Raw genomic sequence first — 22,943 nt, 5'->3', positions numbered from 1 at the left:
ATGTTTAGACAGTTGAAATTAAAACAGATGAAGTATCTTTGTTGTCACTATAACAAGTAATAAAAATAGAATAGAATAAATATTTAGGAGAGCAGAGAGCGACTCCCTCTTAGTCGTTTTTTTTCATAAAAGTTTTCAGTTCATATTCATTTCAAATTTCAGATACACTATTCACGGTGGGTCCCCTCGCTAACAAGACGACATACCACGTGCGCGTGAGTACACGCAACGCTGCTGGAAACTCCGATTGGTTAGAAATCATCGAAAACCCCTCCACGAGCTTCGCTACAACTATTTTAGTCTCTATTACTTTATTCCTAGCAACTTTAATGATTAACAGCTGTTACTAAGTTTATAATTAAATCGCACTGTATATAATCTGTGTCCTTATTATTTTATTTATTTTGACGCTTTTCGATTGTGATGTAATTTTTTTATTTCCCAATAAGTAAAAAATAACGGTTTTGGACAGCTTTTTTAAGAATCTATAAAATACAGTTTGTTTTGGGACCATCATTTCATTAAATAGTGACTAAACTGACTGAGAGTTTTGAGCCTCAAAATATAAATGTTATCATATATCGTAAAATCGTAAAAAACAATTATATACGTATATTATACTTTCATTTTATTTAATAGAATTATTTTAGCTATAACATTCTTTACATTCCAACAGTGTAGATAGGAAATATTTTAACTTTAAAAGAAAATATTATAACGTTGATTAAATTTTTTATAAGTGTTCATTCTTCTGGTGGCTAAAATTGTAACGATACGATTGAGATAATATTTATCAAACGAATACTATTATAGCTTAAATTTGCAAGTAGCAGAGACTTTCCTACTTTAAAAAAGCATTGCTTTATGTTAGTACGCTTTTAAAATATATATTTAATGGCCAGTTCAAGTTGGAGTTTGAAATGTTGTTTTTTATTATATAAGACCGTTATATTAAATGCAAAAAGTGATATATTGCGTCCATGTTTTGACTTCCGCTTTTAAAATCGGTGTGTGAAAAAAAATATATTGTTGTACTATGGCGGCTAAAAAAAATCAAAAATATTAAGACAATAAGCTAAACAACGCTAAAATCTTTTAAATCTATAAGTTTTAGGTTATTATAAAAAATATATTTATGTAGATTTATAACTATTGTATTAATTATTTTAGTTTCATCAGTTATGCCAAAGGGAATCTACAAAATAATAACATATATATAGTAACTGTTTTTTTTTGTTTAGAAAATAATTATATTTGTCGATCTCAAGTTTCTATTTAGACTTCATTATCCATGTATAGATTCATTTTGATATAATAGATTAAATTAATATGTATTATTTTATTGAAGTAGTTATATATTGGTTTAAATAAAAATACGATTAAATCATTCCATAATATTTAAAATATTGTAGTAAATATATCCAATATTACTAAGTAAGCTTGATGAGTGTTTGCAGTGTAAATACTAAATATATATATCGTTGTTAGTATACGCTTCTTTTGAGTGTGCAGTTAAATTGTGTTTTTCGTACTTTCATATTTTTAAATTAAACAAGTTTTTGTCAAAGTCAATTTTTAGCAGACAATTTCATTTCCATACACTATTTTGACTTTTTTATGGAACAGAATAAAAAAAAAACAGGTGAGAAATAAAATTTATGATCCAAATCCCAAAAAAAATAATGTTTGTTGTATTTACAATTTATTATAAAATAAAAAAAATATATAGAAACTTCATTTAAACGTTATTAAATAAAAAAAAGATTTTTTTATGGTAATAAAAGTATCACAAACACAATTGACTATGTATGTCGTTAATATAATATGTATCGTTTATTTTTGATTGTTCATAAATTTGAAATATTTAAAACTGACAATACACGTATATACGTTCGCTATCAATTATTGTATAAATAAAATAGCAAGCGAGTTGTTTGTCCCAAGTTTGACTTTTTCCAATTCTCCAATAACTTTTTAGAATTATATCGAGTTATATACAGTTATATACGAATCAAGCAAAAAGAAATATTTCCTTTATTATTATTAGATCACAATATATATTAATAGAATTTGGAAAAGTCAAAATTATGTAAAATAAAATTATTTGCTGATGGATGTCAATTTTTAACTAATTGACTAATAATTGACTTTCAATTACATAATGTATATGGAGACTGAGTATTGTCGATTTTGTTTTATTTTATAAATAGATTAGAATTTATCCTTCAAATGTAGATTAGTTATATGATATTTGTTCACAAGTGAGCTTTAAAAGCGTGAAATACGGTCGCTCCCCTAGGGATACCCCATAGCAATCACAAAGTGAAATTGAAGGTTGTTTATATCTCCGGTAGCAATTCTTTTTGCCGCATGTTTTGAACTGTGTATATATTTGTGTTGTTTCGCCCGATTATACACAAATTGTTAATTACACTGATTTTACTTACAATAAATGGTTTATAAATAATAATGTGTGATTTTTTTTCTTATTTGTATACAAAAAAACGTTTAAAAATATTACATTAATGAAAAAATATTTAAAATCATTATTTATAATTTAATTAAAATATATCTTAAACAAACAATTATTGAATTTTATTTTTATAACGGACGAAGACGGATATGAAACTTCAATCAATAATCACTTAGGATAATAAAACAATTATAAAACTATTAATGAAATCATTTTAATAAATTAAAGTTACCAGTGAACATCCTTAAACAGCACATGTGGAAAAATTGAAAACATTTATAAATAATAATAAAATAACATTTATAAATAACAGTAAATAAATAACAATATCTAATTATATGAAATTATTAAACAGGACAAAACTCAATAATAGTACTATACTAACCGCATTGCAAACATGCACGCCACAGCTACTACTATAATGCCTCCGGTAAAAAATATTCCATAGAAGGCACCATCAGAAAGCTGAGCCGCTGCAATTGGTTCCTTATTGTCTTCATCAGTCGTCGGTTCTTCTGGACTCAAAATTTCTTCAGGTTCTGCTAACGTAGAAGCTAGAATTGGTTCTGACCATGGGGACTCCCCAGCTTCATTAATGGCTTTCATACGCACCCAATATTCAGTTTCTTCGTCCAAATCAGGTAATGTTATTACTAAACCTATATGTACAACAGAATAAATATGACATATCCATTATTATAAATTCTAGTAAGCATTTGAAAGCATTTTAGTTTCACGCTTAATCTGCTTATTTAAAATTAATCAGATTTCAACTTTATAAACTTGTTAAGCATCTTTTTCTATCATAATATATTTCAACAATGAACGTTTTACAACTACAATAAAAATTACCATTTATTATATTTAAACTAATTACCATGGCTATCTTCGTCGATACTTTCAGAGCTTTCGTCTGGTTTGATAGCGATCTCTTCTGCCTTTTTCCAATCAATTTCTCTTGGTATACCTACTTTTCTCTTCATTAAACTATTTAATTCCAAATATTGTATGTACATTTCTGGAAAATAAAAATACTTATCACTTAATTATATTATTTTTCAAAATAACATTTATTCTATTGTAATATAAAATTTTACGTTACGGTTAATTTTAAACATACATAGAAAGACTTACCATCCACCGTGAAATATAATTCATTGTCCCATTTAACATTTAATAGCAAAGAATTATGTGTGACATTCCCAATATTTAGCTATAATAAATAAGAAAGCTTATATTAATATACGAATTATTATGCCAGATTGGAATTATAATATTCATAAAAGACCATAATAAATGCAATTTAGTTACTTCGTTCGGTTTTTTTGGTTTCTCTAATTTTACAACTACAAAATGCTTAAATACATCTCCGTTCTGATTGGACGCTTTACATTTGTATCTTTGACCAAAAGTGGATGAATTGGCAACTACTGTCATAATTGCATTTTTTTCTTCATATTTTATTTCTTCTTTTGCGTATTCGGAATCTTCCGAGTCACTGATTTCTAAAAACCACTTATACGTTGGTTCTGGATACCCATCTGCAGCACAGACTAAATTGACACTAAAATCGACATTTCAATTATATTAAATCTTTTTATTATTTCGCTATAATATATATTTCCTACTTCTTTTAGCGCTTTACCTCTACACCAGAGCAAAGAAAATGTAAATATTAAATATTTCATTCCTCGAATAGGAATCGAACCCGCAACCTGTAGCGTTTACATTTACACTTTATGTCCCTGCGCTCTATTATTATTTTTATTCTAATAAATACATTTTAATAATATAAACTATAACAAGTCTGCTTGTACATTTAAATTCGTATGTAGGTACCTTTCATTTTCCATTCCTGCAACATAGGAAGTATCATTACCATCGGAAAATACAGGCGAATCTGTAAAACATAAATCTAAATAAATATGACATAAATATAAATGTGATATGAGCCAAGTTAAGTTATTAATGGGGGATCTCCATATATGGGTACCGAGTTCTGTGTTACCTTGAAATAAATTTAAGCTCTAAATTTCATTCGAAATTTTTTCACTTACAGACTTAATTAATATATTAATATTTGCAAGTTAGTTATGTTGATTTTTAGTTTGACTTGAGGTTAATTAAGAGTATTCTTTAGGTATTTTAAGACATTATTATCACCCAACCATTTTAAATTTGGATAACTTTTTTTTTTTTTTTTTACCTACTATGGATAACTTATGTAGAATCATTTTATAGAGGATATAATTTTTTTTAAATCAATTTAATGACGGGATAAAGCGTGAAGCTAATAAAATAAGACATAAATATAATAGTGCTTACATTTAACATGTAAAGTAATATTGAAAGTGGTGCTGGCTGCACAATCCTCTAACTGAGGACTCTCCTGTATAGCATCGCAGATGTACTCGCCACTGTCCTCTGGCTCCAACGCTGTGATGGTGAGAAGACTTTCGAATCCTTGACTGTTGTACTTCGTCATAACGTGATATTTTGCATCTATGTTTTGATCTATAAATAATAACACATATACTAGAAATAATTATTATATTATTAGTTATTTATATTTTCTATCTATTTGAATAATCGTGTACCCCATACGACGATAAAGCTCTATTTACGTATACAACTACATATTATAATGTATAATTTGATACCAGAACGAAGACATGGATATATAAATGTAAATAAATATTTCTTCGAGTAGGAATCGAACCCACACCTTACAGTCACACCCCACCCCCGCCACGACGGCCTCACGTGATAAAATAATGTTAAAAACGTATTTGCTGATTCACATCCGTAGATATATGAGTACTCTAGTATAAATTATACCGTATAACTTTAAAATAGAAGATTTAATCTTACCCGTGATAACTTCACCATTTCTGTACCAAGACAACCGAGGTTCAGGTTCGCCTTTTGCTTGACAAGTCAAAGTAATAGAACGACCACGTTCCACTGTTACTTCTGTAGGCGTATCCACAAATTCAGATGGCTCTGTTCAAAATATTATGTCACAGTTGTTAATATATTATTTAGATTATTAGAAAATTCTTAGTATAATATATTAAAAAACTATATTAAAATCTTGTTGGTAATGAAAAGTTAAATAAAAACTGTACTTGTTGAGAGTAAATTTTGTTTGGCGTAAATTGATACTTGTCGCCATACAAAAATAAGCATTATCCTTTTGTTAACATACATGTGATAATTATTTAAATTATAAAAAATTGCAAATCAAATAATCAAATGTTTTTTGTTGTGTATCACACATATATAGTAATACTTACGAGTAGTTTCAATATCGAACTTTTAGTACCTAGCTTTTAGCAACATTAGATTATAATAAAGTTTTTTTTTCTTTTTTTTTTTGACTTCACGCTGTATCCGGCACATAGCACAGTTGGAACGAACCTGGGGACCTAGTGTTAAGACACTCCCTTTCTCACTCTCCGCCGAAATTGAAAGCCATGCGTATTGAGTGGCATAACTAATCGCCGCGCAAAATAAAGACAGCAGTATTTAAAAGGTACAATAGTTGATTTTACCTATAACACATAATGGTATTTCCTGCTTCAAATCTCCAGAACGGCATTCCCACAACCCCGTGTCACTTACAGTAACATGGCTAAAGGTTAACACTAAAGCTGGTATACGGTTTCGTAAATACGGCACAAAATGTTCCTGCGCAAACACTCTATTCGTCGCTATTCGTTGTACAACTAAACCAGACGGGTCTATCCATTCTACCTGTTAAAAATAATAAAGTCAATATGGCTAGTCTTATTTTAAATCAATATGTATTTATGACAAAGTATATGAAACTGACAGGTCTTTGTTTATCTTGTCCCAAATGGGTCTTGCAGGATAAGCATGTAAAAACTGTACATGCTGTAGTGAATTATGGTTACTATGATTATATAGCTTTCATCCAAAAAATCCACATAAATAAATCTTTTTTTCTACCTAATTTTCACAGTAGGGGGTTATGGGGACCACAACCTTAAGGTAAAATTTAATTTCTCGGTATTTATTGAAGATATATGAAATTTAAATTGTACTGAATTCATTTTTACATAATAATATTTTTTAAAGTACAAGCAGAAAATAGATTCTTCTCTATGTAATTTGAAGCCATAATAAATTTATAGTAACTAGAATATAATTTTTATATAATAATTAATTTAAAAGAATATCAAAATATTATGCTTCTTTTTAAATATTTAAATTTATAAAGAAATGATACACCTTTTGATTTTTACTGGCAGCCTTGCATGTGACAGTCTTTCGTGCACCAACTTCAAAATACGTTTTATCTGCTCCGTAGTCAACCGGTTCTACTGACAAGCCCCGTGTTTCTTTGTTTATAGTTTTCAATCCATACACTAAAAGTTTAAAGTTTTAACTTAAAATTTCTACAAAATATCATATTATGAACGTATAATTTCAAAATTTATTTTAAGAACTTACCGGCTCTATAGAACATATAAACGAAAACGATTACATAGAAAATCCACTTCATCTTGTCGTTTAAACTAAATTACTATATACAAAATATTTAGAAATTATACTAAAAGATGTATAAAACTAATGTAGACTTCATGTTAGTTTAAAATCGAGTGAACAAATGAATTTAGTGCTCGTAGCAGAATTCGCACAACGTTACAATTAATAGGGACACCGAATTAACGTAAATTATTAATATTATTGCCAACAATGTCACCGGCGCTCGATCAGGAAGTCGCACTTAAAACATGGTAAAATTGAAAAGGTCATGTCAAATACTAAAGCGTCTAAAACTAAACGATATGGTTCATTGGTGCCTGCTGGTGAAAAATCCACAGAACTCAGCACCCATGTATGTAGATCTTCTATTATTTTAGCGGTGGGTGTGGAGAACCACGCATTACTTAACATGTAACTTGGCTCACATTTCTGTTTTTGATGTGATTTTATTTTTATAGATAGTTTGTATATATACGATAGTTGTCAATATACCATATCTTAGAAATGACGATTTCATTAAATCATCAAGTACATCATGGAATGCTAGTCGATTGACGTGACTTCATGAAATAGTTTTATTTAACAAAATCGTAAAATTAAACCTAATTTTTGCAAGTCAACGTTGATGCTATTAGTATAAAAGTTCAAAGTAATTACATAAATAAATTTTTAATTTACTCTAACTATAATTATACATGCTAAAATCATATTTTTTTTATTAATAATATTATTTCATGTAAAAATTGTGTTAATTTTTATTTTTAATTCATACGCCGAATTAAAGAAATTGAAAAAAATAAATAAACTATCAGGAATTAATCTTTAAAATTATATTTAAAAACTATACTTAAATGCTAAAGGCCCAAACTCCGAAGAAAAATAAACCACGATTTTTCAATGATAAAATGGTTAAACGTTGACATTTCATTAGTATGGTTACTTACTTCATGGAACCATCAATTCTACATTGTGGCTATAGACGTCAAGAGATTGTAGAAGTTTATGTTATATCCTTGCTCTGGTAAGGAGGCAAAGCGCGGGAGAATTCACCAGAATTCGGCGGAAAGTGGAGAACGGCAGTATCTTGATGAGATCAGTGTCTTATCACTAGGTTTCCTCTGCCTATTCTGCTATGTATGAGATAAAGCGTAAATATTTTCCTATCAACAATGTCTCTAAAATAAAATTTAAAATGTAGTGCCGATTGTTTTATCAATAGATTCTGGATCTACTCTGCTATATCCTGCCTTCCATTATTATTAAGATTGCGAATTAGTTAGGGACATACTGAACCATTAGTTTTAAATGTAATTTGAGGATCTATTTAAGGTTTACCATTTAAAGAATTATATACATATATTGGACATATTATTTCTTTTTTTTATATGTTCACAGTGTAATTAAGCAAAACGCAGCCTATTTAAAAATACGCAAAATGAATATATAAAAAATAAAAATGTTTAACTACTCTAAGGTCTGTAAGTCTAGTGACTTTTGAGAGTATTTCCTTGATACAATTAAAATAATAATTATATTATACAGCGGCCCTGGCCCGGTCAATAGCACTGATCACATCCCGTGTACTTTACGAATACCTAACATAAGTAAATTGATAATTGTACTTCGCTTCAATATTTTTAGTAGAAATTAATTTAATTTTCCTTAATACATACGTAAGTTATTAATTATTTAATTTAGTTAAATTTCAATTTGTATTTTTATTCTATAACATGAGTGCCAGCTTAAGTTGGCAACTATATCCGCCGCTTAATGAAAACCTATCGTATTTACCATTTACCTGCAATTTAAAAATTTTGGCAAGAAGTGAGAACTTGCATTACAAAAACATGAAAAAAAAATGAAAAATGGATATTTTTAATTTTAAGGATTCGTGGAGAAAGGTTTCCAATATAAAACTACAGTACAGGTGACCTAGATTACCGAGGAAGCATTAGTCTAACGTAAACAGAGATTATCATCAATCAACTAGATCTATCCAATCGAGACTACTACTGTTACCGCGACAGTTTGTGGGTTTGATTCCCGTTCAAGGAAATTAAATATTTAATATTTTCATTTCCTCGCTCTGACCACGAGTGTGTACTTGAAAAAATACCTCTAACTTATATAACTAAATAGCTAAGCCTAATTCGACATATGAATTTTAAGGTCAACTATCGATTAGCATTATACCAATATCTCTTATAGATTCTGAATCCGTTACTTACCACTTATAATATTTTTTTGAGTTTATAGTTAAAATCTTATGTAGAGGTTGACTCCTTTTACAATTTAAATATATTTATAGATGTTTTTCTTTCATTACCTATTATGATATTTAATGCTATTAACATATGAATAAAGATACAGTGCAAGAAAGAAGTAGAACTGAAAGATGAAAATGAAGAAGCCACGATGGAGATTTGTCAGTTACGTCATATATGTTTGCGACTAAAACTAAAAGTGATAGCTTATAGAAATACTTACATATTATTATGATTATCTGATAATACAAAAAAATATATTTAAATTTCTATTTAAATATAATTCTACATAGAAAAAAATACAAATTCTGCTTAGTATTATTTTTAGCCTACTACTATCAGGAACAAATTGATATAATGAAACCTTGCCCCATGACTGATAAGAAAGACCTTCAGTCCAACAATCGCGTATATGTACGCACATATAGGTACCTATGTTGTATATATGAATCATCTAATACAGAATTTTCCACAACATTTGAAACAGTATTTATATTATTAACTAGCGGACCCGGACGCGGCTACGCCTGCTTGAAATATAAGAATATAATTTCTATAGAAATATAATTTCAATCTAGATGAAATGCTAAAAGTGACTATTATATTTATTTTCATAAGGATGAATATCAAAATGACACGGTAACAAACGCGGTCGCGTAGCGACGACGGTTGTTATTAACATGGCAGAATAAATTGCATGTCAAATTAGAAAGTATTTTAATTTATTAGTATATATGTGTAATGTAATGTTATATAGCCTATAGCACTTCTGAAGAATGCAGCTTTCATACAAAACAAAAACAAAGTAAATCGATCCAGTAGATCCAGAGATCTTAGCGTTCAAACAAACAAACAAACAAACTCTTCCGCTTTATTATATTAGTATAGATAGATACTAATTGCATCTATCGCGCCCGTAAAACCCACTGCTGTGCAGCAATAGTGGAAATCAACGCTGGTGGCGCAGCTTATGCCTCGAATTCAGGTGAGAAGCTGCTGGAGTGACTCGAAGTGTCCAGGTAAGAACATTGGCAACAAATTCACTATAAAGAATATTGTTCCAAGAAATATTTTGTATTTGTTGTCGAACTATTGGCCCACTGGTAGATTCACTCGTTTAAACTATAATTATTTAATTAATATTATTTAATTGTATTTAGGGAAAATTGTTTAGTTATTTTAGTATGATTATCTATATCTACTTTTACACACAAAATAAATTGTAATTAAAACTTTTTGGGATTTCATTTGTTTTTCAAAATTCAAATTCAAAATTCAAAATATTCTTTATTCCAATAGGCAACTATTATAAGCACTTTTGAATCGTCGAATGAACATATGAACAAAAAGCTACCACCGGTTCGGAAGGCAGTTCTGCTGAGAAGAGCCGGCAAGAAACTCAACAGTTGCTCTTTTCAAAACACACTACAATCTATTACATTTTCTGGCAGCTATCCTGCATTACATTCAGTAGACATTAATTCCATACATGTTTATCCTCTAAATATTGTTGAACAGTGTAATAAGCTTACTTGTTAGAATTTTTTTTACAGATATTTTAAATTTTGGTAGTGGCAAACTAAGAATTCACTGCGGAATTTTATTATATACACGTATACTCAGACCCATAAAAGATTTATAAACTTTTTGGAGGCGAAAACTCGGCGAAAACTAACAATCTTATCTTTATTTCTCGTTCCTATCGTATGACTGTCACTACTTTTTCTATGACAATGTATATTTTGTCGGACAAAGAGAATGCTATATTATACAAATTGGGAAGCAACTGTAATAATACCTGCATCTTTGAAAACATCTAGCAGAGAATCTCATCTCATCAGAGGTTGCGCTCGCGCTTTTTGCGCGGGATAAACCGGATAAAAGGTGTTTTTAAAATTTTATCTTACGTAATTTAAAGAATAGAAAGTGGCATGTTTGTGGCACCATAATCGAAAACAGACAGACAGAGAAAAATTTTTTTTTTGTTATGTTCACATCACAGACAGACACTTTATTTTATTTATACGTATGCATAGATTGGATTTCGCGTTTTAATATTGTACATATTAAGTAAAACATAAGCATTCTTAAGATTTTTAATTATATAGATATTTTATTCAATAATATTTTAAAACTAAGCACAAATTTATTAGTACATCGAACTTAGTCGTTTATTTTGCATACGAATATAGTTTTTTGGGTCATTTTTTATATACCTTGTAGGTATGCTATTTTTATTTGTTCTACATTAAAATTATCACAAACGTATATTATACATATTGATAGACAAACTGATATATGAGATTCTACCCTACAAGGCATGTTCCGTACCATTTGCTTGTTTTTGTTCTTTGTACAAAAAAAAATGCGTGTTTTTCTACCGACTATTTATATTTTTGTATTCTCTGATGATTCCTATCTATTTTGTCACAGTTTTAAAGTATAAAAAAATTAACTAAGTATTTTAAAATCATTCTCTTTGTGATCTTTCAAGAGTTGTTTTAATATATTTTTTTATATTTTTCTCAAGTGGGTGAAAATTAAGAAATTTATGATATAATAGAGAAAATAGTGTTTTCACCAGTATCTATAAGATGATGATTTCATCACAATGATTTCATGATGATAATGACAAGGATGTGAAATTCCTTATGGTTTTATAAAATTTGCCATAGATACAATAAACATTTAAATAAATAAACATTGCTTAAGCAAGGTAACAGAAAAATTGTTAAAAATATATTATTTATTTGTTTATTATGAGTATTTGTTGTATAAAATGTCAACAAAAATGAGAACTAAATGGAGAGTTTAATTCTCAATTCTGTTCACATTTTGTACATTTTATTTTATAATATCAAGAATGGTATAATTAGCTTTCTAAGTTGTTTTAGATCTTAAAAGAATAGTTAAATAAATTTTCTTTTGGTTATGATAAAGTTTTTTTAATGCTTTTAGTCTCTGTACGTTCTCTGTTCCTAAGGAATTGCAAGCACTGCATGGCTGCTTGAGAAGTTCTACAGATCTGAGGTCAACATACACAACATTGGAGAATCCTAAATCTTGAAATTTCGCTGTTCTTCATCATTATACAACCTCAGTTTCTTCTATCATCATACAAATAATTATTTTACAAACAATTTCAAACAACAACATTGAAAACAATTTGTCGAACAAAGTACTTTAAATGGATAGAACTTTCTTATTTATGAATTGTTATAAAATAAACAGGAAGTGTTAAAGGAACCTAATATTGGAATTGGAACTGAATTTAAATCGTTTAAGCCGTTTCTGAGTTTAGCGTGAATAAACGCACATACAATCCGACAAACAGATAAAAAATTATAAATTATATATCTTCCAAGTACAGACGCCGAATGTTTACGATTTTGTTATAAGTATAGATTAATGATTAATTAAATCCAATAAACGTTTCTAAGGAAAATAAAAACTATTTAAATATTATAATTAATGTGAGTGGGGAAAATCCCATGAATGTAGCGTTTAAATACATCAAGGTACCTATAGCTGAAACTGTTGGATTCATTTTATTCTCTCGAAGAATGCAATTTTTTTTTTCATCATTTCGTAGATGTTTTTATGCATTACATGTTTGATACATGTTTTTTACTTTTTTTTCCCTATACTTTCATATAATCAATAAGACATTGACATTTGACTTTAGCAAATTATTGTATGCAAATAAACGAATGCTAATTTGAAGCCAGTCATGGCGCAGGGGCACAAAGTGTGACTGTAAAACCGACTGGTTGTGGATTCGATCCCAACTCGAGGAGATGATATATTTATTTAAATTTATATTTCCATTTCTTCGCTCTGGTGCTGACGTAAAGTGCGGCATTGTGTTCTGTCACTCAACACGCAATGCCTTCAGAATTCGGCAGAAAGTGGAGAACCCAATGTCTTAACACTAGGTTCCCTCTGCCTACCTTGCTATGTGCGGGATACAGCGTGGAGCTGATTATTATTAATTATATTTAGTACAAATAACAAGTCACCTAAACCTTTTCCTAAGAAGTTATAGTGCTGTCTTTCCATGGACATTAAGTAAAATTACACATACCTACAGAGCGCAATAAAAGCAAAAATCTATCTGTGGAGAGCCTATAATATGGACTTACCACAACTGTAAAAAGATTCTATTTTGAAACTGACAACTTAATATTAATATTAATAGACAGTTCTATTTTATACTTATATATCGAAAATATTACAAATATGAGAAAAACAAATATCCTATATTCATCCCGAAACCCTCAAGTATCTCGAGTAAAATTGGGTGTGAGTCATATTCTCATCATTACCCCAGTAATGTTATTAAGGGGTAGTAAGGAAAGTCATAAATCTAGGGTTAATATTCCAGTCCCTACACTATTTTAAATATAATGTTTTGAAAAAGTCACATAAAAATAATTTGAAAACAAAAAACAAAAGGCAAAAAATGTCAATGTGCAACGGTTGTGTATGTTAATGTCAAAATGTATTTCTATAAATAAGAATTGAGGTTTTTTTTTTTTATTTTTTTGTCGGTTAAACTTGGAGGTATTCAAGTAATTTTATGAATACGTACAAACTTTATTTAACTATAATTTATTTACTTACATTCAAAATCAATTTAAAATGAAATATATATTATTAGTTCCGTAAGAGACATTAATCAAGAAAACTATACATTCTATTTAAATAACTAATAATTTTCTCATTAACTCCTGTTATCTTGATCAGCAAGACAGAAGTTCTGGTATTTGAAAGAAATGAAGAAAAGGCGGAATACAATATCAGTGTGAATGGTAAGATATTACAACAAGTGAATGAAGTGGTATACTTGGGAAGTATGTTCAGTAGAGATGGAAGATACGAGATGGACGTGGAAAGGCGTATTGCTACTGGTAAGAGCCAGTCGTATACAATGCAGTGTTGGTATCGACGTTGTTCGCAGCGAAACGTGGATATTACAGAAGAAAAATGAAAGAATGATGAATGCCATGGAGCTGACTCCGCATATCCTACGAAGAGATGGCACTCTTCTTAGGATATGTGGAATCTTAGCTGATAGAGTCCGCAATGAAGAGATACACAGAATGGCAGGTACCAGCGAGGATGTCACGGTGAGAATGAAGGAGAACGTGCTCAGTTGGTTTGGGCACGTCGAACGATGAGTTTTTAGTGTTATTGGTATTTTTTTAGTTCTTTGCTGTCTTGGTGTCATTTCGTAAATAGGAAGTGCCTTTTTTCTTTTTTTGTTTCATTATTTGAGAAGATTTACTCAAACCATTTTAAGTTATAAACCATATTATCGGTAATCAATAATTTTTAAAATTTTCCAAGAAGAAGAAAATAAGAAATGCAATTTAAGCATTTTCATTTAGAAATACGTGTGTAATGTACCATGGCTAAGATGTATTTTATTGACAAAATCATATTAATCTGTTAGCTACACTTACATGCAAATTTGTGTCCTGTTGGTATTGCCAGGTGATTGTGGTTAAAGAAAACTCTGATTAAATTTAAAGAAAAAAACAATTTAAAAATTTATAACATTTTAATGTACTAATATATGACGTGTAAAACGTAAAAATAAAATATATTTTAATTACACTTAAAATATAACCAGAATAAAATATAATGTTTACTTTTTTTTCAATTAAAATATAGATAAAAATAGAATCAGCTTCACGCTGTATCCCGCACACAGCAGGGTAGGCAGAGGGAACCTAGTGTGTAAATAAAATTAACTTTCTCAAAATTAATATAAGTATGTAAAAATATATAATGATTATATAAAAATATATAATAATGTATGGAAGCAATTGAAAAAAAAACACTCTAAAAGTATTCAATTTAAAAAACAAACAAAACAACAATAGGAAAAACGTAATATGTTTTTGAGCATTTTTCGACAAGTATCATTAGTAACTTGCTCAGCGGAAAATGGGAAACGGAAGTATCTTAATGGGAACGGAGTGTCTTAACACTAGATTCCATCACCAGGTTCCATCTGCCTATCGCACTTTGTACGGGATACAGCGTGAATATAAAAATAAATATGTAAATAAAAAATAATAGCGTTTGTTCACTTGTAATTATCCCTGAAGTTTTAATTAATACAGCTACAGTAACTACTGAAAATACAATGAATATTGTGAAATAATGACGTTTCAGTATACAACGTACATAGTATTTAGATCAATACAATGTACGTTGTAAATCATAATTCTTAAAGCATGCGGCATCGGTTCAGCAAACGCCAGTCGCGTTCAGAAAGGCATGTGCGGTGGATGTATTAACTGCTTTATCGTGTTTTAACCAATCGCTTTCGCGCGTGTAAATATATATGTGAAAGTTATCAACCCGGATGAAATCATCGATATGAGATTCTAATAAGTTCGTAACATTTATATAATTATTATTGCTAATTCATATTATTTTCTATTAATTAATAGCACTGTATGTAAGTAAATAATATAGATAGCTTCTGCCTTATACTAATTGGAGGCAGTTTTGTATAATTAACTCTCTCTATAATGTAATTATATTAGATTTAATCAAATGTACATACATTGCAAATTTTATTTTTTATTTAATTGTTGCAGTAGTTCATTGACGTATTATTTACTATATGTTTTTTTAAAAATATTATTATATTTATTGAAATATATAGTGATTTTTAAGGACAAATAAAGTTTTGACTCATGATTTAGATAATATAAACAAAATACAATACTTTCCATAGTAAAATAAGATTTTTGTCAAGGTTTTATACTTTTAATTCCAATAAGAATGAAATTACTAACAATAGATTTTCCTTGATCATTCATATTACTTAAAATAACAAAGAATCTGTAGGCTTATAATATTAATTTGGTGCATATGTATTTGATATTTTCTGCAAGCTTTAAATCCACATAAATATCGCGCTTTGCTTACTAGACCGAAGAAGTGAAAATTTAAAAAGTAAATTAATATTTTATTTTCTCGAGTGGGGATCGAACCCAGAACCAGTCGCGCTTACAGGCAAACTTTGTGCCTTTGCACCACGACTGGTCTGGTCTAATATAAGATTTTAAATAAATATTTAAAACTCAGATTTATAAACATATACGTATATGATACGTATGTAATAAGATTAAGATTTATTCTTAGAAATATTGTCTACATAATCTACATTACATTACTATTCAATATGTTTAAACATTCATCGAGGGATTTGTCGTAGTATATTTACATGTACGAATAACGTTAGCACTGTTTAATATTAATCATAAATAATATCGATATTTATAAATGTAATTTAAGCGAAAATTTTAATATTTGAAGTTTTTTATATTAAGGTACCTACCAAATTAAAAAAAAACACTTCACACATCTATGTTGTTGATATCTTATCCTCTTCATTATTCCTTAATATTTTCATGTATAATGAAATCATTTGTCTATACATATAATTATATAAAATTATATAATAACATTTTTCTATATAATTCATTAGCTTAAAATAGTATTAAAGTTTTATTTAAAATAACCAATTCTTATCATTCTATAGAAAGCCGCTTTCAGTTTGTGCCACTTCCTAAATTATATAATTTTATAAAAAGTAAATGGCGGTAGAAATCTTGCGAGCAAATAGTTCGTTATTCGCTAAGTTTAGTATCGACCGAACGTGACTTCGTGATTGTGTAAAAATAAAGAAGTCTTAATAAAATCCCCATTACCTTATATTTTTTTTAGCTTTACGCTGTATCCCGCACATAGGAGCCTATAGTTCTCTATAGGAGGGTTCCTATAGGGAACTTACATTTCTCACTTTCTCGCCGATTTGTGGAATCATTGCGTGTTGAGAGGCAGAACTCAACACTGCAATTTGCCTATTTACCAGAGCCCGAAACGAACGATAGTATTAAACATGTTATATCCTCGAGTGCAAAGTCTCGGTTTGCTATGTATTTGGCCGCTGCGTGAAGTTGAGGGGAAAAAGATTTTTCATTTGTATATTGTGCATACATAAATAAATTCCGAATACTCACTCAACTAGTTCTGCGTATTATTTTAATGTACAGAAATTAATTATTTTTTTCCTCACATTATAAAAAAAAACAGCATTTTACACAAAGATTATAATAGTTTTTTAAAATAACACCACTTCAGCACACGATTTTACTATCACATAAAACTACGTGTAAAATCGTTAAGTATCCGTCGACATATAGGAAGCACGCAAACTTAACGCTTCTATTATATTTTTATTTTTATTTCTTTATAATTATATTTTTATTTATAAAAATATGTATTTGAAAATAAAAAAAATATTAAAATTATCCGTCTATTAAAAGAGCATAATATATTCTAAAAACTAACTACAGATAACCCTTATGATAAACAAGCATATGAAAATAAGAAAACCTTGGATTAAAAACATATAAAATATAAAAAATATATGTAGGTATATTATTTTTCTATGAAGGTACGTCCTCCCAGTTTTGTAAGGGTAGATATAGAAATATCAGTGGTTCCTTAGTTTCATTAGGATTTATAGTTACAAATATGTGTTTTTAATATTTGTTACCAAAATTTGTTATAAATGTAACATACCTGCTATATACAACAAATAATATACATATAGTAAATCTTAATCGTAAAATCTAATCTTTGATTTTTGCGAGTATTAAACATTCTAAATGACTAATGAATCTGGATTTATTGCGTATATTTATGTATGTAGTACTAGCGACCCGTTCGTGGCTTCGCCCGCTTGTTCTATACTTTTATTTATTTACTTTCGTGATCTAATAACATTATTATTTCAAAGAAATTTAAATACACGAGATTAATCCAGTTAAATAATTTCATATAAAATATATACATATAACTTGATATACATAAAATATTTGATAATTATATTGTTTTAACATATTCATAATTAATTAAAATATGGCACGCGGCTTATTTTATTACGTTAGTAGATTACTGCGTTTCACTAACATTTTGAGGCCGTCACTCGAGTGAATGAACTATTGTTACTTAATAATTTCATTTCTTCGCTTTGGCACCAAGGCATAAGCCCGGCGTTGAATTCCACCACTCAACACGCTGAAAGTGGGGAAAGGAGTGCGTCTGGGTGTGCCTACTATGCGAAATACATCGTGAAGCTATGCTAACATTGATTAACATTTAAATATATTGCTTATATGCTTAAAATATCCTCTTTGTTCACAGATACGCGGCCCATCAATTAAGGACGTGTTGATTGATCTCGAACTTCGGTAAACTGTGTCACCACCAAAAAAAAATCTAGCAAGATTTTTTTGTGTATAATAAAATGTTATTAAATAACAATAAATTGAGAGAAACTTTGAATCAGTAAATAAATATAAGTGATATTAAAAGACTAAAATAGTTTATATTTTATAAATAAACCATGACGCCGGGTGTACAGGAAGACCAGTGTGTCGCGATGAGTAACAACAATGTGATGCCCTTACTGCCGAGGACGACAGTGCGTTTGGAATTCCAAAATGTGACATGCTCCATTAAAACATTTTCAATCAGTAAACTTCGAGTTGGTAAGCTTTTTTCTATCTTTTACTATCTATCTCAACGAAGCGAGAAATCGTTTCACTCTTTTATAGATATGTATAACTGATTGCTTTTTTATCAAAACATAATCATTTCCCATTTTCTCGCATCATGGTAGGCTGAGGGAATCTTAGGTTAGGATATTTCGTTTCGCTTTCTAATGTTCGAGACATTCCGTGTTGAGAGGCGAACTTTGCCTACCAGAGCGAGGAAGTGAAGATAAGTTACATGCATATAATCATGCGTGGAGTCCACAACCATAACCCTTATAGTCAAAAATTGTTCCGCTACGCCTGCGTTTTTTTCAGCTTAAGCTGTTACCGCCCGTAGCAGGTACTCCGTTCCCGTTGAAACACTTCCGTTTCTAACTTTCCATCGATATCTCGAGGCATTGCATGTCGAGTGGCGGAACTCGACGCCGCAATTCGCCTCGTTAATAAAGCGAGGCCACAAAAAAAAATATTTCATTGCTCCAAGTGGGAATCGAACCCGTAACCGTCGCCTTTAAGTTCACTCGTTTGCCCTGCCACACGCCCTGTGCCGCGGCGGCCTCTTTGACCTTCTTTACTTGTATTTTAAAATTTCATTAGTTTATATCTTTCAATATTACTAGAGAGTTGTGCTAAAAATTTTGTAAAGTGAGTTGTAAGTTATGGTAAAATTTATCAACTTTGATTGAGCTTGATGGATGACATACAATAGAATTTAATTGAAAGCAATTATTGCTTTGACTCTTGTTGGCGCGCGTTCTCTATGTATGAGTACATACGTAGGTGCTTAAACCTAAGTACTTATTCATTTACAAATTTGTATTTTACTGAGAATTGCGTAAACACTGTATCTACTTGGTGGATTTTTTTTTTGTTTAAAACATTACAATTTGTTTGGTAAATAATCATGTTTTTTTTGTTATAATTACTTTATGTAACATGTTTATGTGTAAATCGTGATGTAAATTATTCATTTTGGCACAATTTTCTTACTTTAAAAGCGAGGCGTCGATAATTTAATAATAAACTTCTTTAAAAAATTCTGAAATAAAGTTTATTTGACAGGTGTTTATTTATAAAATAACGCGTATACATTTGCTAACTGAAGAAAAGTAAATATTTGCCTTTTATCAATTAATGTCATGGCCCTATAGATCTAGGTAACGTTGAGTGCATAGAAAACATTCTGAAGGACAAGATCAAATTTTACTGTAACTAGCAGCCCCGCGTGGCTTCGCCCGCTTATACTATATAATTATTTAATTTTTCACCTCAATTACTTTCGTGATCTATTAGATCACATTATCTTTTCAAAGGCAATATCTATAAATTTATAGCAGAATTTTTAAAATTCAGTAAAACATTTATTTTATACCAACATTTTCATGCAGACAAACAGACTAAAATTTTAAAAATCATCTATTTGGATTCTATTAGGTTAATAAAGACAGACACCGATTCGTTACGATTTTATTATAAGTATAGATTTCAGTATTAATTAAGTAATTTGAAGTTAGCATTTACATAAAAAATATATATTTATCTATTATTTCTTTGCTTTGTTCAGTTCTTTGTATACAATGTTGATATAATAGCTATTGTGAAATCAAATATTATGTATCCACACAATGTGAAATAAAAACTATTTAATTAATATAATTGTTAAATTCCTGAATGTGAAGTAATTATGTTTACATTATATCTGTACTTAGATTTACATTATATCCTCTGGTGTCCACCTTCCTCCAGAAATCTGCGGAAAATGAGGAACTGAGTGTCGGGATACAGCGTGGAGCTAATAATAACTGAATAGTAATCTAATATATTAGTACTTACTTACGTACTTGTGGTGTATGTGCATAGGAACTTTCACCGGTCAGTCGGTCTGGCTTGTTTTAGCTCTGGGACCATAAGTAAGAAAATTTAAAACATTTTTTTATTCATAAATTTTGATCAATTTTACGTCATTTCTGTGTCAACTTTCAACGACGCGTCTATATTTGCTGAATAACGAGGCGTGCCTTTACTTTAGCAATTTGGCATAATGATTATGTAAGATATTTAAGAAAAGCTCAAATAGCTGTATAAACAACTAAATCGAGCTTACTAATTGTATTTTTTTTGTCTTAATCTGTATTTCTCTACCTAATTTTCTATTTTATCCGATATAATACACAAACACGCATGTTAATTTGGTGTTGATTAATCAAATTAGGATCGTTTCAGTGGTAAGGGTCTATTCATTAAACTTTTACTACTACTATTATATTAAACTTTCAGTAGACTAAAAATATTAACAATTTGTTTAACCGACTATAACGAATTAGCTATCGTGACTCATAAGGACAATTGTTGACGCCAGTTCACGCAATGGTCATGGGAAATAACTCAGGGAAATTATTGTCATTGAAATTATTTTCATTTCTGTGGTCTACCTATCGAGACCAGTCGTGGCGAGGGGCACAATGTTTGTAAACTTGACAGGTTCGTTTCCCACTCGAGGAAAAATAAATATTTATTTAAATTTATATGTCGATTTCTTCGCTCTGGTGTCGAGGAAAAGCGTGGCGTTGAGTTCCGTCACTCAACACTCAATACCTCCAGAATTTGGCGGAAAATGGAGAACGGAGTGCCTTAACATTAAGTTCCCTCTGCTTACAATGCTGTAAGAGGAATACAACGTGACGCCATTTATCTATTCTGTTATGTATGTAATAACAATAGGTAGCCGCTTGAAACTAAAAAAAACTATGATAAACAATTGTAACAGCGCCACATTGTCAGTCATCAATTATTTCATTAAACTCATTAACTCTATTGTGATTATTCATAGTTTGTTGTTTAATTACTTTTTCTCATAGTTAATATATTATAAGAGCTATTTAATTGCATATGTATTATTTATTTTAAAATTATATATAACGCGAGTAAAAAACTTAACTCTGCTTGAGTTACTCTATTTTTCCTCTTCTATCAAATAAGTTTTACTTATTGATTATATAATGAATCCCCATTTGGAGAAATGCTATATTTTGTATTTAAAATGTAAAATGCCATTATTTTATTATTTTTCCATTATTTCTCTTCTCTGTCATGTTAAGTAGATGGAAATTAAACGGAATATATACCTAAGCAGAAAGTACCCAATACAAATTTCGTATCATAAGTTGGCCATTTTACAGAGAAACGCGCATGTACTCATGGATTTCAAAGTGAAATAAACAATGTAAGCTGTAGGTAATTTGTCGCTCTAATAAACAAACCGTCAATCATAATGACTTGCATTCGTTATATCTATACCAACATGTACGTACGTATTTATTTCCTTGCTGGGTTCCCAATATCATGATATTCTTGTGTGTTGAATGGTGGAATTAAAAGCCGCACTTCGTCTTGTTACCAGAGCGAGAAATTGAAATGCTTCATTGCTACGAGTGGGAATCGAACCCATAACCGTTTCAGTCAGATGTTGCGCTTACTCTGCGCCACAACGATCACAATATCTAAAGAATTATAAGTTACTCCTTTCTTAATTCTCTGGTGTTAAAATTATTAGTAGGTATAACTATCGGCTTATGAAAACACAACAACAAACAAATAATAAATTTTACTTACAAAATCTATTGTATTTGTTAAAATTAAAAAATGGCTGGTATCAATATTCATATAAAAACAAATGTATTTGAATATATACACTAATATTAAAGCGTGCGTTTCACACCTTTCATGTAATTAAAATCGAACCATATTACATACAAACCAAACGAATGTAACGAAACTAGAACGAAAAACTGAAACGTACGGTTAATCTGTAAATACTGTGTAATAAAATTGAAATGAGGTCGTAAATGTATAAGGTACATATAGAGAAAGAAATGCAAGAAGTGCACATCTAATACATGATGGCAACATGCCATAATTTGATGTCACCAGTTACTGCATCAGCAGTTGGCACTATTCCGGTCTTGAAACGTAATTATAATTGTGAGAGATAAAATACCGGTTAAGTGCGAGTCGGACTCGCCCGCCGAGGCTTCCGTACCTATTCCAGGAGGGAAGGTCAACTAGATATTCATTGTACAAGTTTTAAAAGTTGACAATTTTAATTTT

The 22,943-nt window shown here is 29.6% G+C and overlaps 2 protein-coding genes and 1 pseudogene across 3 annotated transcripts in view; 2 read left to right on the top strand and 1 right to left on the bottom strand.

Moving 5' to 3' along the window:
- Positions 1 to 2,470, top strand: part of LOC146528656 (limbic system-associated membrane protein-like) — a 79,966-nt pseudogene extending 77,496 nt beyond the window's left edge. Inside the window, exon 11 of the transcript XR_014879130.1 lies at positions 163 to 2,470. The product of XR_014879130.1 is annotated as a limbic system-associated membrane protein-like (transcript). The remainder of the gene's footprint in view (positions 1 to 162) is intronic.
- A 203-nt stretch (positions 2,471 to 2,673) lies between these two features.
- On the bottom strand, positions 2,674 to 7,125 carry LOC146528655 (limbic system-associated membrane protein-like). The gene is made up of 10 exons (XM_085203815.1): positions 6,950 to 7,125; positions 6,728 to 6,864; positions 6,028 to 6,229; positions 5,345 to 5,476; positions 4,799 to 4,987; positions 4,313 to 4,373; positions 3,785 to 4,037; positions 3,608 to 3,686; positions 3,351 to 3,491; positions 2,674 to 3,132 (listed from the first exon to the last, which is right to left on the bottom strand). Exons 1-10 carry the CDS (start codon positions 6,999 to 7,001, stop codon positions 2,849 to 2,851), a joined length of 1,530 nt encoding a protein of 509 aa, XP_085059941.1. The 5' UTR covers positions 7,002 to 7,125; the 3' UTR covers positions 2,674 to 2,848.
- Positions 7,126 to 15,493: 8,368 nt separating this feature from the next.
- The window catches only part of LOC146528654 (ATP-binding cassette sub-family G member 1-like), a 28,412-nt gene continuing 20,962 nt past the window's right edge, over positions 15,494 to 22,943 (top strand). Inside the window, exons 1-2 of the mRNA XM_085203813.1 lie at positions 15,494 to 15,654; positions 18,484 to 18,830. Coding sequence (XP_085059939.1) covers positions 18,686 to 18,830 — 145 coding nt within the window. The 5' untranslated portion in view covers positions 15,494 to 15,654; positions 18,484 to 18,685. The remainder of the gene's footprint in view (positions 15,655 to 18,483; positions 18,831 to 22,943) is intronic.

This window comes from Heliconius melpomene, chromosome 19 (genome assembly GCF_056956725.1).
Source record: "Heliconius melpomene rosina isolate 202511_hmr_F chromosome 19, ASM5695672v1, whole genome shotgun sequence".
In the NCBI taxonomy this organism is placed as follows: domain Eukaryota; kingdom Metazoa; phylum Arthropoda; class Insecta; order Lepidoptera; family Nymphalidae; genus Heliconius; species Heliconius melpomene.
This window is presented reverse-complemented; position numbering and strand designations above follow the sequence as displayed.